Source organism: Corylus avellana, chromosome ca1, assembly GCF_901000735.1.
Source record: "Corylus avellana chromosome ca1, CavTom2PMs-1.0".
Taxonomy (NCBI): domain Eukaryota; kingdom Viridiplantae; phylum Streptophyta; class Magnoliopsida; order Fagales; family Betulaceae; genus Corylus; species Corylus avellana.
Window position 1 is genome coordinate 22,879,553 of NC_081541.1, and position 18,765 is coordinate 22,898,317.

At 38.5% G+C, this 18,765-nt stretch overlaps 1 protein-coding gene and 1 pseudogene across 2 annotated transcripts; both read right to left on the reverse strand.

Annotated features, from left to right (window-relative positions):
* LOC132167608 (uncharacterized) overlaps positions 1–18,765 on the reverse strand; it is a 103,903-nt pseudogene that overhangs the window by 19,119 nt on the left and 66,019 nt on the right.
* On the reverse strand, positions 5,664–14,670 carry LOC132182129 (uncharacterized). 2 transcript variants are annotated; one of them, XM_059595335.1, is made up of 11 exons: positions 14,491–14,670; positions 14,272–14,382; positions 14,083–14,148; positions 13,337–13,513; positions 13,103–13,216; positions 9,021–9,092; positions 8,669–8,752; positions 8,453–8,553; positions 8,029–8,113; positions 6,327–6,394; positions 6,012–6,238 (listed from the first exon to the last, which is right to left on the reverse strand). In XM_059595335.1, exons 1-11 carry the CDS (start codon positions 14,572–14,574, stop codon positions 6,106–6,108), a joined length of 1,095 nt encoding a protein of 364 aa, XP_059451318.1. In that variant the 5' UTR covers positions 14,575–14,670; the 3' UTR covers positions 6,012–6,105. The 2 variants fall into 2 exon arrangements, with proteins under 2 accessions (XP_059451315.1, XP_059451318.1); XM_059595332.1 differs by having other exon boundaries at positions 5,664–6,394; positions 14,491–14,668.

Genomic DNA, 18,765 nt, shown 5'->3' on the forward strand with positions numbered 1-18,765 from the left:
AATGCAATCATACATCCCATGAAAGAGTGATTTATCTTGTTCTTTCTCAATTTCATTTCCTGTTTTCTATTGCTAAGGGACTAGCAATATGTAAGTTTGGGGGTGTGATAAGCGCCGAATGATGCACATTCAAGCCCCTTAATTTGCATATGTTAATTCCCTAGCTTTGTTATTTCTTTGATTTTGTTTTGTTTTTGTGTTTCAAGGTTTTATATGAATGATGCAATAAATACCATTTAATTTGGGCTTAAAACGCACTTCGGGGAGCATTGGTAGCAAATTTGGATCAAACGATGATTCGCACCTAACGAGTCCTACTAAAAAAGCCTTATCTAGAGTTTCAGAACTCTAATTGAAAAGCTAACTCAAAGATCTACAAAGTCATCTTTCACGATAGTTGGCTATTTTCGATGTTTACTAGGTCAAAAGAGCCTTCGTTCGAAAGCCGTCCAAATAGGACAGGTCTCCGTCCGAACAAAGGTGCGCTCGAGCGCACCAGAAGTACGATCGAGTGCACCAGAAGTACGATCGAGCGCACCAGAAGTTGGTCCAGCGCACTCGGGTTTCCAGAGCACACAGGGACTCCAAATCCACCTTGAAAGGGCTTTCAGTCTCCCACTTGGACTGGGAAACCGACCCACGATTTTCCTAAGGTTTCTATGGCTTCTAGGACTCTCCTAATCCATATAAATAGGCCTCTAAACATTGAAGAGAGAAACCACTGCCTAGAGCAAAAATTCAACAAATAGTTCTTGGAGGCTTAGCGGAGTCATGAACAGCTAAACCCCCTAGTGGGGTATTAATGTAACCCTATCCAAGCACATTGGTTTGATTGTATTTAAATTTATAGATTTTCAATTCATGCATGTTAATTGTATAATTATGAGAATTGATACAATTTGATTTTGTTCTTAATGTTTAAATGCAATTGTTCTTAAATTCCAAAATCAATATTTGTGAAATTCTTATCTTGTCTTTGAAAGTCTTTTACTTTTGTTGAACTCAAATCATTATTATTTTCCAGTGATTGTGGGGATGATGATTATACAATGGTTTTAACTTACATATAATCAAAAGGGTTAGATAGGTCATACCTAGGGAAGACAGGTCGTACCGCATCTTAGTGGTTAGGTGGACGATCCATGCCAACCAAAGATGGGTTATACTTACTCTCTTGATTGTATGTATCCTATTAAAGAATGAGATAATCCATACCAAGGGAAGACGGGTTGTACCGCATCTTAGTGGTTAGGTGGACGATCCGTACCAACCAAAGATGGATTATATTTATTCTTTAATAAGGTATTTTCTTGTTTATTTATAACATGCATAGAATGAGTTTCTTGATTAAATATGATTAACCATTGTTGTGCGGATGGAGGTGAAGTAAATACCCTACACTCTCTCTTATATTCAAATTCTCTTTTATTTTCATGCACTTTAGTTACAAAACAACTCAATCATCTCTTAAATTAAGTTACTTTTAATTTTCATAAACTTGATAACAACACCCCTGCAGTCTTTGAGGTTCAACACCCTCTCTATAGCCTTATCTTACAAAGATTCGTAGCATTGCGAGTGGTCTATTATTATTGATTATTTTTGCTTTGAAAACTCCACATCAGTCAGTAAAGGAAGTCACTGTTTGAAAGCGGTCACGATAGAGATAAGCTGAGAGGTTTGTCGTTCTTACAAAGTTTAGAGGTGCTCAAGGGTGTGGGTATTGTCTATTCAGTAACTGTGAATCTTCTTTTAGTGATTTTTTGGGTTTGGCTGCACCAAAGTGGTTTTTACCTTGAGGTGCTCAAGGGTTTTCCACTTCGTAAACAAACCTTGTGTTGTGGTTGTGTTTGATTTATACTTCCGATGTGCATGTTTTTGTGTTTGATAATATGGCTTAGTATTTTCTATTGAATACTTGATTGCAGGAGGTAGAACACAATCCTTATATAGTTTCAAAGAAAAGCAACCAAAACTATCCAACTTTTAAGTGAGGATCGAACATTCGTCTATGGACCACCAAACGTTCGATCAAAATCCTAACACTGAACATTCAACCCTGGACCACACCAACGTTCAATTTGCAACCCTAGAACCATTGGGTAATAGTACACAGAACATTCGAAGCATAGTATCGAACATTCGAGCCAGTCTGTAAAGCAATTTTAACCTACTATCCACCTGACCTAGCCTTATCCACCCACCCCTCCTATAAATACCATCCATTTTTCGCCCTTCAGACTTCACCCCTCATGCCTACAACCTAACAACCCTAAACCTAGAGAGAGAGAGAGATTCTAGAAAGAGGAGGGGATTTTGAGGTTGTTTTGCCATCTTCAAGGTAAACCTAGATGCACTAAGCTTGTTTTCAAGTTGTTTATATGATTTTCATACTTGTTGCAAGTTTGAATGTGCCATGACGAGTTTATGCTATTATTTTTCTCAAAAAGCATAAAGGTTTTTAAATGTTATAAACCTACTCTCATATGTTGTGGTTTATTATGTCTTTATTAAACTATTTGGAGCTTAGGATGATAATTACTATGTGTCCCGTAAGAAATACGAACCTCGCATACATTTTGGCACTCTGACCGAACATTTGCTACAATCTGACCGAACGTTTGACCTCGAGTCTGAACGTTCGATCTTGAGCCTAAGCATTTGGACAGTGCCCATAATGGGTAATTAGAGTTTTGTGATGTTTTAGTAGAGCTCTCAACTAGGATTTTGAGCCAATTGAGTAATGCTATAACGACTAGAGTCCTCATTGAGTCCTCCCATGTTTGATGTGGCTTTTAAAATCACCTATAGATCAAAATTTAATAATGATCATCTCAAATTTAATGGTGATTTGAAAAGTTATATCATACTTAAGATGACTATAGGAGGACTCTAGTCCTCCTTATAACACTACTCTTACCAATGTAGATGAAATGAAAATTGATAGGAAAATTGCTCATCCTTATCCAAATATTTCATCTTCTTAACAAAATACATATTTCCCATGGAAGCACATAAAATGCAAAGGCGAGTTTGGCAAAACAATTCCAATAACATCATACTTGAGAGGACTCAAGGAAGACTTTAGTCCTCCTTATAACATCACTACAAGACATTTTAAATGTTTGACAAGTTTGAGATTCTATACAAGTAGTAAATTTGAAAAATAATTGTTTAATTTCTCTCTTTTTATCATTATTTTTTTTCCCAATCAAGTTCTCTTGTTTATAAACACAAATTGAGTGCTTTTTTTTTTTTTTTTAGCCACCATTCAATGCAAGTATAATAATGAGTCATATGACAAATCTTATCCAAGAGTAATTCTATTAATCATCTCCCATCCCTCAAAGCATATGAAATAAACTTTCGAAAGATATCTATTAATATTATTTTCCCGATTTATTGTAAAACAATTATATTTGTAAGTAATCTCACAAATATACACGAAAATGAATAAAAAAATCATATAAAAATAATAATGTGATGATGCCGTATCTTAGTTTATCCTTTGAATAAAAAGAGAAAATATATATATATATATATATATATATATATATATATAATGCACCAAAGATACGACATCTCGTCATCTCGTATCAACAGTTGCGCTTCCTTTATTTCCACTCCTGTTAGGCTGTAATCGCACGTGACTGCTCGTGCATGTAGTGAAGTAAATAGAAATGAGCCCTTAAAAAGAAAAAAAGTAAAAAAGGCCAACCTGTTTGAGAATCAATTGGTAGCAGCTAAAAAGGAGCAACAAAGCACCGCCAAAAAACCTCCATGCCTTGGAAAATACGCCCAAATAATCTTATGTTTAACTTTACTTGGTTCTACGCATTTGACTTTAGAGAAATGCTGCATGTTATACTTAGGGCCGACAATTTTTGATATAATTTGCGAATCTAACACGAAATTAAAACATTAGGGTTTAGAGGTCCGACCCATTTAAATAAATAGATCGAGTTAGAGTTGATCTATATAGTCATTTACCAATGTTTTGGTATGACTCGAAGTTGATACACAACATTTAGGTTTTGAAAATTTTGACTCGACTCGCGCACCTGGCATAAAATTAGTGGGTTAGAAAGCTTTAGTCATTTAATTAAATAGATCGGATTAGAATTGGCACATATAGTCTTATATCCATTATTCAACAGGCAAACCCAAATTATTACTCATAACTACATCCCCTTCCTGTTGAGCTGGTGTGATAGTGCCTACTAACCCTTGAGATGAAGGTGGAATAAGTGTATAGTATTTAGCATTACTCTGAACTTCATGGTATTATTTATCTTTCGGATTTCCCATAAGTCCTTCAATTCGGCTTCTAAATTGGACGTAAGCATCTTTTTAATTTAACCTTGTCGTGTTACTTGGAGGTTCTATTTTACCTGAGTGGACATTTTGCTGATTTCTTCATTCCTTGTAGAAAAGGGATAGACTATAATGGCTTCGAGCCATCATAGATGTGGGAGTTGAGTAATTTATGAGATTATGGGATAAAAACATATTCTACGATTTCAAATTAAAAATTTAAATTTAAATTTCAGTTTTTTTTATTAAAAAAAAAAAAAGAAAAAAAGTACGAACCATTAATATTTTTTTGTTGGACTGGAAGGGACACTTCAACCCAAAGAATTGCATGATGGGTATAATGGTCCCACTGTAACCCATTTAAACGTGCCGTCTCAATTTTTGGTATACCTTTTTCCTTTGGAGTTGGTATGATAGTTTTTTTGGTTTTTTTTTTAGCAAATGTGAGATTCCTTAGAAACGAAAGGCATCAAGAAGAATCTTTCCTACCATATCCAAAAGATAGAAGAAGGGAAAGGATAGGATAAGAATGATTACGGTGAAGTTATTGGAGGTTAGTCCACTTTAAGAGGTCATACACTATTGATATCACTGATAATGGGCGAAATTTGCCAATTACAAGTGAGATTTTGGCTCTCTAATAGTGGAAAGGGAGAACAAATGAGTCACTCTTTTGCTACCAGCCTACCACGCACTTAGTATGTTGCCTTCAATTTCTCAAAAAGTATGTTGCCTTCAAAATTCCGGCTTACATTAGCAAATAGCAAGCATAGTTACATTTTTTTTTATTGATAGGCAACTTTTTTTCCACATTTATTGCATGGAAAGATAACAAGCCTATGGAGATGGGAAAAGGATCCTAAATGAAAAAGGAGGTAAAATGACAATTTTACCTCTCTAAAAAACACTAGCGAAATATTCTCCATTTAAATGAAATGAAGATGATTCTATTCCCATGAAGATGATCCATCGAAAAATAACATGACAACATATTTAAATAATACGATACTATTAAATACAACGAAACAAAATCTCGTATGTTCCCAAAGGTAAAGTCATCCATATTCTTTCGCAAGTCTTGATTAACCGTCATGATGAGACGAAGGTTAGAATTAGGCACCGTTCAATCTTCGGCCCAAAAGCCCTAAGCCCCTTTTTTGGGGATTACATTGGGTGTTGGCCAAAGGGGGGCTTTTTCATTGAAATCTTCTCTTGCTTCACCCCACCTTTCAGGGTTCCAGACACCATCTTCATGGCATTAACTCATTATCAGTTGACGTCAAATTATGCATTTTGTAATAAATGGAATGAACATTAAAAGTTACCCACTACCAAGTGGACATAAAGACTGAAGCAACATTGTTCGGCATTGATGATCAAATCAAAAACAACTCCTGATACTAACAAATCTGAGGGCCAAAATACAGTGCGGCGGTACCATAATAATTCCCACACTCTTTAGATACATGTGCACTAATCTGTTTTCTACAAGATTGGATACAGGCCATATAAGAGAAGAGAAACAAATTCATCCTAGAAACTCAAAAATCCATCAAGGCCGAAAGAAAGATGACAAAATAATAATAACATACCAAGAAACTACCCGCCAAAAGGCACGTAAACAGCTATCGAATGCAAAATAGTTGATTCAAGCAAACTATAAAGAGGGATGGGATGACTTCAAACACTACTGATCAGCATTATCGGCCGGGGGACTGGTGTTACCTGTCTCTTGCCTGACTGTTTCAGCACCCCTCCTATTGGTATCATCAACATCCAGTACATCATCCATCATGTCATCCTCACCAACATTGATATCTTCCACATCATCCTCATCATCTTCACTGTTGTTTCCACCAGGGATCTTTCTTTTCTTGGGACCATGCTCAAGCCTGTGGGTATCCAATTCTTTGTCCATTGTTTCCTGTAAGTTCAACAGATCATTATTTGCTTTCCTTGTTTTTCTTGCATTTTGCCATTTCTCCAAATCCTTTTCAACATTGGCAACATACTGCTCCTGAGTCTGTTTCTGATATTCAGACAGTTCCTCCCTCCTGGCAGCCTTCCACTCTAGAAATGTCTGATAGTACAAATTTGTAAGAGATGGGCGGACAAGTGCAAAATATTTCACATGAATTCATATATAACCAATATAAGTTTCAGTTCAAACTCTGATTCTGCCTTCACCCCTTCCCTATGGTTTTGCATATTGCCATTATTTCACCTTCACAAGGTCAATTCCCTAATAGCATCATTAAGGTCTATGACCCTGGGCAGGGATGTAAAAGAGCCAAGATGACTGAGCATATGGATGCTGAGACTTTGCTCAATCAAATTTGAAAAACTGCTGAATCTTGACGAAAATTTTAAATTAGGTTTTGGATATCCTGATTTAGATCTGCTCCTGAGCTTCATTAGAAGTTTGACAATTGCTCAACTTGCTCACTATGGTCAAATAGATCTAAGCTCCAGCAACACTCAAGTCAAAGACAATGTTCAACTTTATTACCTTCTTTTAATAACCTAAGGTTTAAGCCCATGAAATTAATAAGATTTGAGCTCAAGTGTGAGCCCTCTACTGAGTTGAGCTGCATTATTTCCCAACCTTGGCTAGGAAAATTGACAACCTGAAAATTTGCTCAGCTCAGATTATTTGTGTATGAGGGAGCCTCTAGAAGTGGAAAGTTTTATAGCTCAACTCAAATGCAGAGCACAATTTTATTAGGAGTGGCAAAACAAAACCATCCACGCAAATAAAGTATACACTAAATTCAATATTTTGGAAATACAACTGATTAACATTCAATAAACAATGAATAAAAAAAAAAAAAAAAAGTTTTCATTTCTTTCCAATAACTTTCAGTAAATAAGGAGAGCAATGGAAAAATGTTGAGAAAAGAAGTATTGGACTTGCCTATGGCAACAGATAAAGATTCCAACAATATTATCAAAAGGAATAGGACAATGTAAAGCTAGCCCCTGAGGCATGGATTGTGGATGCATAACTTTCTGTTCTGTTGTGATGGACAGAAGTACACTCACATAGTTGCAAAAGTGGGTGGGGGAGAGAGAGCTACAGACAGAGAAGACATACCTATAAGGAGTTTAATATCACAATAGGTAAACAATTGGGTCAGGTTTGGGTATCCAAGGATCTCAAACCAAAACTGGTCCCCAAATCTGATTGGGTTTTCATAATTGTTTCCCCCAAACCCATCCCACATCTTAGTCGGGTTTCCTAAACCCAACCTACTAATATGGAGCATTTGGAGAGAAAGAAATCAACGTCTTTTGAAGGACCACAAATCTAATGTGCTTCAACTAAAATTCTCCTTCTTGAGTGCCCTCTTAGATTGAGCTGCAACTTTTTTCCTAATTTCTCTTCCTCTAGTCTTGTAGATCTTGTTGACTTTGTAGATTTTCGACCCAATAAGGTGGTTGCTTCTCTTGTATACTTTTCATATACGTGAGCTTTTCTTTCTAATAAATAATTATTCATAATATATATATATTTTAAGTTTCATAATATATATGGTGGAAATTTCAACTTAAACTGGTGCAAAAGGAAAATCATCATCTAACTTTTCAAACATTCAGCTTCTTCTGAAATATCAGGGCAATTAAATGACCTTTAATTCAAAATGTTGGCCCCATTTGTTGATATTCCTCAATTAAAGACCCCCTATCACCAGAGAAGTGTTACAAGGGACTAACCTGTTCTTTACGCTGCTGAAACAAGGTTTCATCTTCTTCTAAAGGTTTGTTGGGTAAAAAATATATTGGAGGCTCTGCCTTGGTTCTGGAAAAAACACATCCCATAACCAATCAGTATTAATTGGAAAATAAAGCATAAAAGAATTCTGTCATTCTACCTAAATCATGCAATGAACAGGAAACATCCGCTAATCAAAATGCTTCAACACTACCATCCACATGAACAGAAACTTATCTTCGTCTCAATAAAATGTGAATATGGACACTTTTGGACCAAAATTAAAAATAACCTGCAGCAGAAAAAGAGTACAGAAAGATTTCATTAGTGCTAGGGCTCTCAACTGTCAAGAAGGGTAGCATACAAATAAGATTTGTACTTAGAAAGAATATTGGCATGGTATATTGTTATCTGAAGAAAATGCACCTTATAAAATTGCTAAGTTTTTTATGGTGCTCACTCCACCGAAGAAACAGCAATTCCAACTTCTTTTCTTCTGTCTTGGCAGCAACGCGTGCCCTGAGAGTCTGATGAAAATAAAGACACAAGAAAAAGATAATGAGTAAGGACAATTTTAAGAAAATATCATTTCAAGGTCTCACCAACAAAGGTGCAACAACTAAGTTTTGATAAACAACAAACCAGATCTCTTCTCCTCTTTTCTGCAATTTGCTCACGCTCTTGTTGCCTCAGCCTCTCACTTTCTTCACGTGCTCGTTGCTCGGCCTGAAAAATATTAGAGGCATTACGTATCATAATAGTCTCATTGTTAAATTCAAGATGAGAATAGGCCTATTGTTCAAAGAACTTGTGGGCAAAATAGCCATATCTGAATTCCTCAGTCATTGTGCAATTATCATAATTCACTTTAAATGCTTGTTCTCAACAAGATTAATATTCCAGTCATAGTGCAATTATCATAATTCACATTAAATCCTTGTTCTCAACAAAATTAATATAGTGATAGAACCTATGAGTCCTTAAATACACTCACTCTTTGTAGAGAATTAGACCTTCTCATGTACGCCTCCGTTACTGACAGTTGCGTATCTTCTTTCCTGAATTTCTGGATCACAATTTCCAAAAATTGGTAAATATGAGCACCAATAAATCAGGAACACAACAACACAAGCTTCAATGGATAATATAAAGCGGAGATGTCTGCTCATGAAACAAATTTCAGCAGAAGCAACACTAGAGCATTTTTTCTGATACCAACACGTCATGATTCTTGAAAATTCAGACAAAAACTAATTCAAAGTAACTCCTCAAAGCATCACTAATCACCCCTTGAATGTAAAAATCCCTCACACATCTAAAATTTGAAACCTATCTCAATGTGAAATCAAATCTATTGAGACCAACTAGGCAAAAACCACCACTACTTAGCAACTTTTGAAAAATATATGAAAATATTGTAATGCAAAGCCTAATTGCAACACTAGAACGGTGCATTTATCCATTCTAAATAACCAATTTCCTTCTAGATTCTTGAATAGCTCTCTTGGATTAAAACAGATCTTTTATCTCCTCTACAGTTTGTGGTTGTCATGGAAGCTTTGAGTAGAATGCTATCCACCACAGGATAGGGGTTTCTTATCATGTTTTTCAATGGGGTCGAGGAATAATGATGAGCTCTGTGTTTGATCTTTCATTTGTGAATTATTTGTTTAGGGAAATGGTGTTCAATCGTGCCCTATTAGGGAAATGGTTGTGGCGCTATGGAACAGATAGAGTTACTTGGTGGAGGGCTGTGGTGGATGCGAAATTTGAAAGTCTTGGGGGAGGATGGTGCTCCTTGGAGCCGGGTGGACCTTTGGGGGTGGGGTTATGGAAGAACATTAGGAAAGGGTGGGACACTTTCAAAGGGTTTACACGATTTGAAGTAGGGGATGGGACTAAGGTGCGCTTCTGGCATGATTTGTGGTGTGGTGATACGGCTTTCAAGACAGCTTTTCCAGGCTTATTCAGCATTGCTTGTGCTAAGGACGCCTCAGTTGCGGAGCATTTGGAGGTGTTGGGTAGCTCTAACTAGTGGAATGTTAGTTTTTCTAGAGAGGCTCATGATTGGAAGGTGAATGTTTTGGCCTCTTTTTTTCAAGTGTTACATTCTGCTCAAGTGAGGCGAGGGTGTGACGATAGGTTGTGGTGGAACTCTTCCAAAGGAGGCCGTTTCAAGGTTAAGCTCCTTTACGCTTCCTTGGCTTGTTCTGAAGGGCGAGGATTCCCTTGGAAGAGTGTGTGGCGAACACAAACTCCCCCGAGGGCGAGTTTTTTTGTGTGGTTGGCGACTTTGGGCAAAATTCTGACCGTAGATAACCTCAGGCAGCGATAGGTGATTATGACGAACAGGTGTTATATGTGCAAGAGTGAGAAGACGGTGGACCATCTTCTCATTCATTGCGAGGTTGCGTATGCTTTGTGGAGTACCTTTTCTGGTCGGTTTGGGTTGTCTTGGGTGATGCCGAGACGGGTCTCGGATTTACTCGCCTGTTGGTGGTCTTCGAGGAGGAGAGGGAGTGCTGTGGTTTGGAAAATGGTACCTACTTGCTTTTTTTGGTGTTTATGGAGGGAAATGAATAATAGGTGCTTTGAGGATTTGGAGGGGGCATGGGAAGACATACTAGCCTCTTGCTTTCATACTTTGTATCTATGGACCGTTGTGCATATCTTTCCGGTGTCGATCAGTTATGATGATTTTCTTGTTCATTTTTTTCCTTCTAGTTAGGTGATCCTGTTGTATATTCCCAGTGTACTTTGGGGCGCCTTTACGCTTTTAATAAAACAGTTTATTACTTAACAAAAAAATTTGTGAATGATACCTTGATATTTTCTAGGGCAAATCCCGATCATCTCCATCATCTACATTGTCTTTTCTTATGTTTTGAAGTTGTACATATCTAAATCAAAGTTAATCCATGTTGGCGCTGTGGATGCGTTGGACGTTTGGCTTGTATCCTTGATTGTAGGATGTCCTCTTTGCCTATGAATTATTTGAATCTTCCTTTGGAAGCTTCGTACAAGGCTAAATTAAATCTATATGGGATGGTATTGTTGAAAAAATGAAAAGTCATTTGGCTAGTTGGAAAAGGCTTTATTTGTTTGAGGATGGCAGGGCACTTTTTCCAATCTTCCTACTTATTATCAGTCACTTTTCCCCATTCTTGTAGGTGATGCTAATCAGATTGGAAAAAGAAAAAAAAAAAAAATAGAGGGATTTTTGTGGGGTAGAGTTGGTGTCGAGTTCAAATTTCGTTTAGTTAGGTAGTCTAAAATTTGTTCTCCAATTTGCTTTAATGGTTTAGGGGTTGCAAATCTGATTTAGCTCAACCAAACTCTCTTAGGGAAATAGTTATGACGTTATGCCAAGTAGATAAAGGCTTGTGGAGATCAGTGGTGGAAACCAAATCTGATTGCATGAGGGGAGGATGGTGTTGCAATGAAGTTGTTAGGCCCTTTGGAATGGGAGTGTGGAAAAACATTAGAAGAGGGTGGGGAGTTTTTTTTTAGATTTGTCATATATGAGGTGGGAGACAAGTCTAAGATTAAGGTTTTGGCTTGATTTGTGGTGTGAGAATCATCCCCTTAAGGCAATTTTCCGGAATTGTTTAGTATCACTCGCTGTAAAGAGGCTTGGGTGGCAGATCATATGTGGTTTCTAACTTCAATCTTCAGTGGGAAATTTCCTTTATTAGATAAGTGCATGATTGGGAGGTGGACTTGGTCGCTTTGTTCTTTGATCTTTTTATTCTCTCATGTTGAGACAAGGTGGCCAAGATAAAATTGTTGAATCCTTTCCAAAAGGTAAACATTTCAGATCATATCCTTTTATCACGAACTTTGATTTCATGCTAAGTTCACATTTCCTTTGAAAAGTATTCGGAAAAATAAGGCTCCATCAAGAGTGGCGTTCTTTGTGTGGATTGCAACACGAAGGAGAATTTTAACTTTGGCTAACCTGAGAAAGTGACACATTATAGTGGTATATTGGCAATGCATGTGCAAGAGTAGGGAGATGATCATCTTCTTCTCCATTGTTCTAGTAATGAGAGACTTGTGGGTTTCCATCTTCTGTCTTTTCGGGGTAGAACAGGTCATGCCTAGAAGGGTGATGGAGTTGTTGGCTAGCTGGAGAATTCAATTGGAAAGCTTGGAAGATGGCTCATTTGTGCTTAATGTGGTGCATTTGAAGAGAGCAAAAAGCAAGAAGCTTTGAAAATTATGAGAGAGAGTTCTGTATTGGTGTTACAAGTTGTTATGAGCAAATTTCTTCATGCTAGGATAGCGGCATACAATAGTCTTCACTTTTCTAGTTTTACTGAATTTTTGGATCTCATGTTCTCTTTCTCCCTAATTGGAGGTCTCTCTTATATACTTCTTATCTACTTTGGTTACACATTTTCTGCACTTTTTACTGAGATAGATTTACTGTAGTCGTATCTCCCAAAAAAATCATCAATAAAGATATCAAATTGTCATCTAATGAGGAATTGGAACAAGTTTGACAATCCTGATCATCCCATTAAGATATGAATGTTTTTCATTGGCACTAAGACCATTATATCATGCTCCACTCGATGTCAGCTCATCCTCCAAAGAGGATTGCCTTATTTTTCTTTCCAGCCCAACCAACTATTCCCAAAAAGAATAATTTTTCCTTCCACAGCCCCAACCACGATCATACTTTTTATATCATATAATATTCATCAATTTTTGTACCAGGTCATCTGAATTTGATTCTTCTACTTCAACTAGATATATGCTTGATAAAATGAGTCCTTTCCCAATGACAACCATTCTTTAACTCTCAAAGTTGTTAGCCTCAAGAACCCAGAACCAAAAAAAAAAATAGTTGATTATCCTTGTTCTCTACAAAAACTTGGCAAACAAAAACACATGTTTAAGGCTGTATTGTAAGGTCATGAAGCAAACTAGGAAGTAAAAAATTAACACCATAATAACAGTAACAATAAGTTCCAACCTTTAGATTGGACTAACAATGTCTTACTGTAAATCAATCAATCCAATTAAAATCTCAGTTGCTAACAAAAAAATAAACAACAATTATGCACATACCTCTAAAGTGCCCAGAAGCTGCCCCAGCATTCTTTTGTTCCTGCTAACCAATCTTGGGTCCTCATCCTTCGGCAAGACCCTTGGAACATGCTCCATTGCTGGACCTTCAGAATCCTAACAATTAAAATTAAAAAAATATAAATAAAATAAATAAATAACTAATAAATAAGAGCATTAAGACTTATAGCCCCAAACCAACTGTCCTCAAGAATACAGGAAAAACATGAAATTTACAGTATTGGCTGCTCTTTGGCTTCCATCCCTCCTAGGCCATCCACTCTGCTGCAAATTCAATGGCTCTTGTTCGCTCTGATTAACAGCACCAGCTCCAGCCATTCCGTCCCTCGTTGCATCCTGCCTCTTCACATCCTTTGCTGTTTCTGCATCCTCAGTGATCTCTCCATCCTCCAGCTTAATTTGCAAATCAAGACAAGTTCAATTAACCATTTTCTGGACAATTATGCTCTTCCAGAACAATATCAAAATGGAAAAATCATACATAAAAGCATTCTCAACTAAACCACAAAACACACAATACACATACCCACACAAAAGCTACCATACTACAAGACTCCAAAAGAAAATACCGCACCATACCAAGTTGATAGCAATTAACAACTAACCCATCTTTAATTGAGGTAGACTATCATTCATCAGAAAACCAAAACAATACAAAAAAAGAGATTACATGCATTTGAGGTTATGTCTGAAAGGAATAATAAGAAATAAGAAAAATTATCAGCTTCACAGAACGGTGACATTTCGTCATTTGAGGCGAACGATCATTTTATCAACCAAAACAATGGAACACACGCACTTAAACTGTTAGTTCCTATTCCTTTCCCTAATCTCTCATTCACCAAACAGGCGGATTATATATATAACCTATTAACAGGAATATTACTATAGCGTTAAAAATTGTAAACCAAACAGAGGATTGCAATATATACTCAGAATTGCGAAGGTTTTAGTTTTAGTACCTTGACCACCGCGGACGATAGTCGGCGTTTGGCTTGAGGTTGATCTTCCGCGTCAATCCTATCTGCCTGAAATCATTCAAAACAATAGAAAAAATAAAATAAAAGGCCAAATAAGAACCCAAAATTCAAAAGGAGAAAAACCAAGATGTAGCGGAAAGAGAAGAAATTGAATGGAGTAGGAGTACGTACGGGTCGAACGAAACCTCGCTGACGAGCTCCGTTGGAGGCGAAATTGCGAGGTCCAGCACCGGGAAAGCCTCCCCTGCGAAGTCCCCGAGGATCTCGAAGCCGCTCCGCAATCTGAAATTTGTCAAAGGAAAAACAAGAACAGAATGAGACGAGAGAGAGAGAGAGAGAGAGGGAGAGAGAAACGTAGAGCTTGAGAGAGAGAGAGAAGGTTTTGGGTGCCTGGCGTTGTTGGCGTAGGAGCTCATCGATCTCTCGACGGAGCTCCTCCTCTGTCTTCTCCGCTGCTGCTGCGGTGCTTCCCATGGAACAAACTCCTCCAATTGTTCAACAAAGCAGTGTGGGGGTACTGGGGAGAAGAAACCCTCGCAAACTATTCGCCCGGTTTTTATCCCTCAGACCTTTTAAATAAAATGGGTTTATAGAGGTCGCCTTTTCGGCATTCACGTATGTCATACCATTTTCTACATCAAATGTATTTTGTACACTATTTTATATTTTTCTTCTCTTTCTTTATTAATTTGGAGGCCACCTCTTTTTCTCTGATGTTTGGGTCAAAGAATAAAATAAAAGAGAAGAAAGTGATATTTAAGTTCCGTAAAATGATTTACAGAAAATATTTTATATATTTTTCGTTGTTTGGCGCGACGTAAAAATAATAGTCAATCGAAAATAATTTCCCTTTGACTGAAAATTCTTCTTTAATTTTCGGAAAACCGTAAACCATTTTTCGACTTTAAGCATCTCAGTCAAGAATCGACGAACCATGCCAAGACCCTGCAAGGACTTGACCTTAACCTTTTCGGGACTTGACCAGGACCCGCCCAAGACCTGCCCGAGACCCCGCCAAGAACTGCCCTGGACCTGCTAGGGACTTGACTGGGACTTGTCTAGGACCCGCTTGGGACCCTACCTGGACTTGCTCGGGACCTGACCAGATGAGCCCGGAAACCCGCCGAAACTCAACCGGACATGCCCGGGACCCACCCGGGGCTTGACTGGGACCCGACTGAGACTCACCTAGGCCTTGACCGGGACTTGTCCAAGACCAGATCAGGACCTGCCTAGGACCCGACATGGACCCACTCAGGACATGCCCGGGATTCGCTCGGGACTTGAGCAGGACTCGCCCGAGACCTGTTTGGGACTTGCCCAGGACGCGACTTGACCTACTCGGGAGAAGACTGGGACTTGACTGAGACCTGCTCAAGACCCGCCCAGGACTTGACAAGGACCCTCCCGGGACTCACCAGGACTTGACCGGGACCTACCCGGGACTTGACCGGGACCAGACCGAACTTGCCCAGGGCCTCGCCCAAGACTCACTCGAGACTTGACCGGGACCTACCCGGGACTTGACCAGGACCCGCCCGGACCTATCTTGGACCTAGCCGGGACCCTTTCGAGATCTGCCCGGGACCCGCCTGGGACTTGACCAGAATTCTCACAGGACCCACCCCGGAGCTAACCGGAACTCGCTTGGGACCTGATTAGACCCGCCTAGGACCTGATCGGGACTTACCCAGGACTTGACAAGGACTTGCCTTGGGACTTCACCTGGACCCGATCAGACCTTCCCTGGCGAGTTTTGGTCAAGTCCCAGGTGAGTCCCGGGCAGGTCCGGTCAAGCCCTGGACAAGTCCCGATCAGGTCCTAGTAGGGTCTCGAGTGAGTACGGTCAACTCTCGGGCAGGTCCTGGGCAAGTCTTGAGGCAGGTCCGGTGGGGTTCCGGTCGAGTCCCAATCAAGTCCCAGGCAGGTCCCGAGCAAGTCCCGGCGGGGTCTCGGGCAGGTCCAAGTCAAGTCCCGGGCGGGTCCTATTTAAGTCCCAGGCAAATGCTGGGGGATCCTAGGCAGGTCACGAGCAGTTCCCAGTCAAGTCCGAGGCGGGCCCTAGGCAGGTTCGATGGAGTCCTGGTCAGGTCCAGGCAAGGTCCTAGGCGGGTCCCGGGTAGGTATTTTTATATTTTATTTTTATATTATTGTATATTAGTATTTTTATGTTATGAATAAAAATTACATTTTATAGGTTAATATGATTAAATTAAAATAAATAAATAAATAAAAATTATTTTCCATGCGCGCGCCAAACGTTGGAAAATGTTTTCATCGTAAAATATTTTCCTATAAAATGACTTTCATGAAAATATTTTAGGACGGAAAATATTTTACGCTGAAACAAACGGAGCCTTAAAGAGAAATTGGGGTGTGAGCACCAATAAAATGATGCCAAGTGTCATTCTTAATAAAAATATATATAAATATATAAAATTAAAAAAATCATTTAAAAAAAAAAAAATCCAAGATCTCTCCATGAGCTTTCCATTATTCTATGCTGAAAGCATGGCTACAACTGCTTCCACAGCCTTCCTCCACTAATCACACTGCACTTTTATCTTTCTCAACTCTACTCCCATTTTTGAATTTGTTGATTATGCTGCCTCCAGCTACTCAGTCACCCTTGCTGCCCTTCTATTGCTCCTATTTGTAACATGTTCATTTAATTTTTTAGCCCTTTTTATACTTCATATTCTCTCTGGCACGATAGGTTCCTCTCAAGTTTTAAATTCAACCATTCGTTCTCCTCATAAATTCCTTGTAATTTAGTTTCCTTATGCATCAAGTTTGCTTTCAACTCTCAACATCAGAAATTCCCCGTAACCCGTCCTCCCCTGCTCCGCACTCTGCCCCGCACGTGCCGCTCGGTCATAAACCCCTTCTCCATGGTAGACTTCACCACCAAGATCTGGATCTGGCCTTGCCTAGTCCTCCATCTCCACTTTAATGTTGAGATATAGTTGGATTTTCAGCAATACAAAGAGAGAGAACAGAGATCTTGGGGGTAGGAGGCCACCCCTTTTCTTTTTTATTTTTCTTTTTTCATTTTTTTTTTAAGTTTTTAATTTTTAATTTTGATATATTTATATAATTTTTTTTTTTCATTAAGAGTGACACGTGTCATTATTTTATTGGTGCTGCTGTGGCACGCTAACTGATGTAGATCAAAGTGCCTGGGAGTTCATAAGGAAGACTCGTGTGGATGTAAGTGTGAGGACACCCCGAAAAGTCATGACACGATCAAAGAGCATGGCCGAAGCTCGTTCGAGCGAGCATCAACTAGAGAGCCTTGATCGAAGTCTCGTTCGAAGCCTATTCGAATGCCTATATTATTTTTCACATTTTTACGTTTCAGATAAATCCCTGTTCGGACGGAATATGTCCCGTCCGAACAGCGATGTTGTTTTTATTGCTTTCTTCAATGATCGTCCGGATAGCATTATGTCCCATCAGAACGGCCATTGATGAGTACCAAATATTGCATATTTGGGCCCATAAATTTGCATTTGTTAAGCCTTTAGTTTTATTATAATCTTATGTTTTGTGTTAGTTTTGGTAGTCTAGTGTTTTTGCAGGTTGCAGAGTGAAAATTGTGAATTTAAAGATGAAAAATGCAAAGTTTGGGAGAAAGCCACCAAGGAGCAGCATCACGCAAGCACAATTGCGCAAAAGAGGGTTCTACATGTGTTAGTGCGCTCGAGCACATTGGCCATGCGATCGAGCGCACTCACGCCCAAGACACACACCAGTGCACGAGCACACATGCGCTGCAGGAGAAAACTCATGCTCGAGTAAGCTCAAGCGCACGTAGTGTTCGATCGAGCACAGTGACCTGGCAGAAACTCACTTAAGCCCTGATTTTAGGGTTTTTACCCTAGGATTTGGGATATAAAAAGAAAATGTTTTGTCAGAAGAAGGGGGGGCTGCTAGGCACGATTTTTCAGAGGAGAGAGGCGGAAGTCTAGGTTTTTCCTTGCTTTTGGTGCTCTCAAGTTTAAGGGTTTTATTTTGTAAGCTTCTAGTACTCCATGGATTCATATTTGTTTGTATTGTCTTTCAATTCCATGAGAGGTTAAACCCCCAACTAAGGTTGAAAATGAAGCCTCACAAATGATTAGCAACAGACAATTTTCATGTAAATTGATACTTTTCAATGTTATGGATTTTATTTCTCACTGTTCTGTTTATGTTCAATTAATTGTTGATCACTCTTAATTGACTACTTGTTTTATTTGCTTAAACATTGGATATCCATTTTCTTTTGTTCAACGGAAACACCGGATCATTCGGTTTAAGTTGGATATCCATTGTGATTTGTGCAAAGTACAGATACATTGGATGATTTAATTTAAATCGGGTATCCTTTATGATTTGTGCAAAGTACAGATACATTGGATGATTTAATTTAAATCGGGTATCCTTTGTGATTTGTATAAAGAACGAATACTTTGGATGATTTAATAAATCTTTCTAGCAAAAATAGAATATACATAAAATGTGTCGTTGGAAACTTTGGAAAATATTGATGAACGTGAAAGTTGTTGCTATGAGTTGTCAGGGCTGATTCCAAAACCTTAGTATTTGTCCATAGATTAATTTCATTTTGTTTCAGTTTATGTTTGTTTACTTTCAATTTTTTTTTTTAAAAAAAAAATTCCA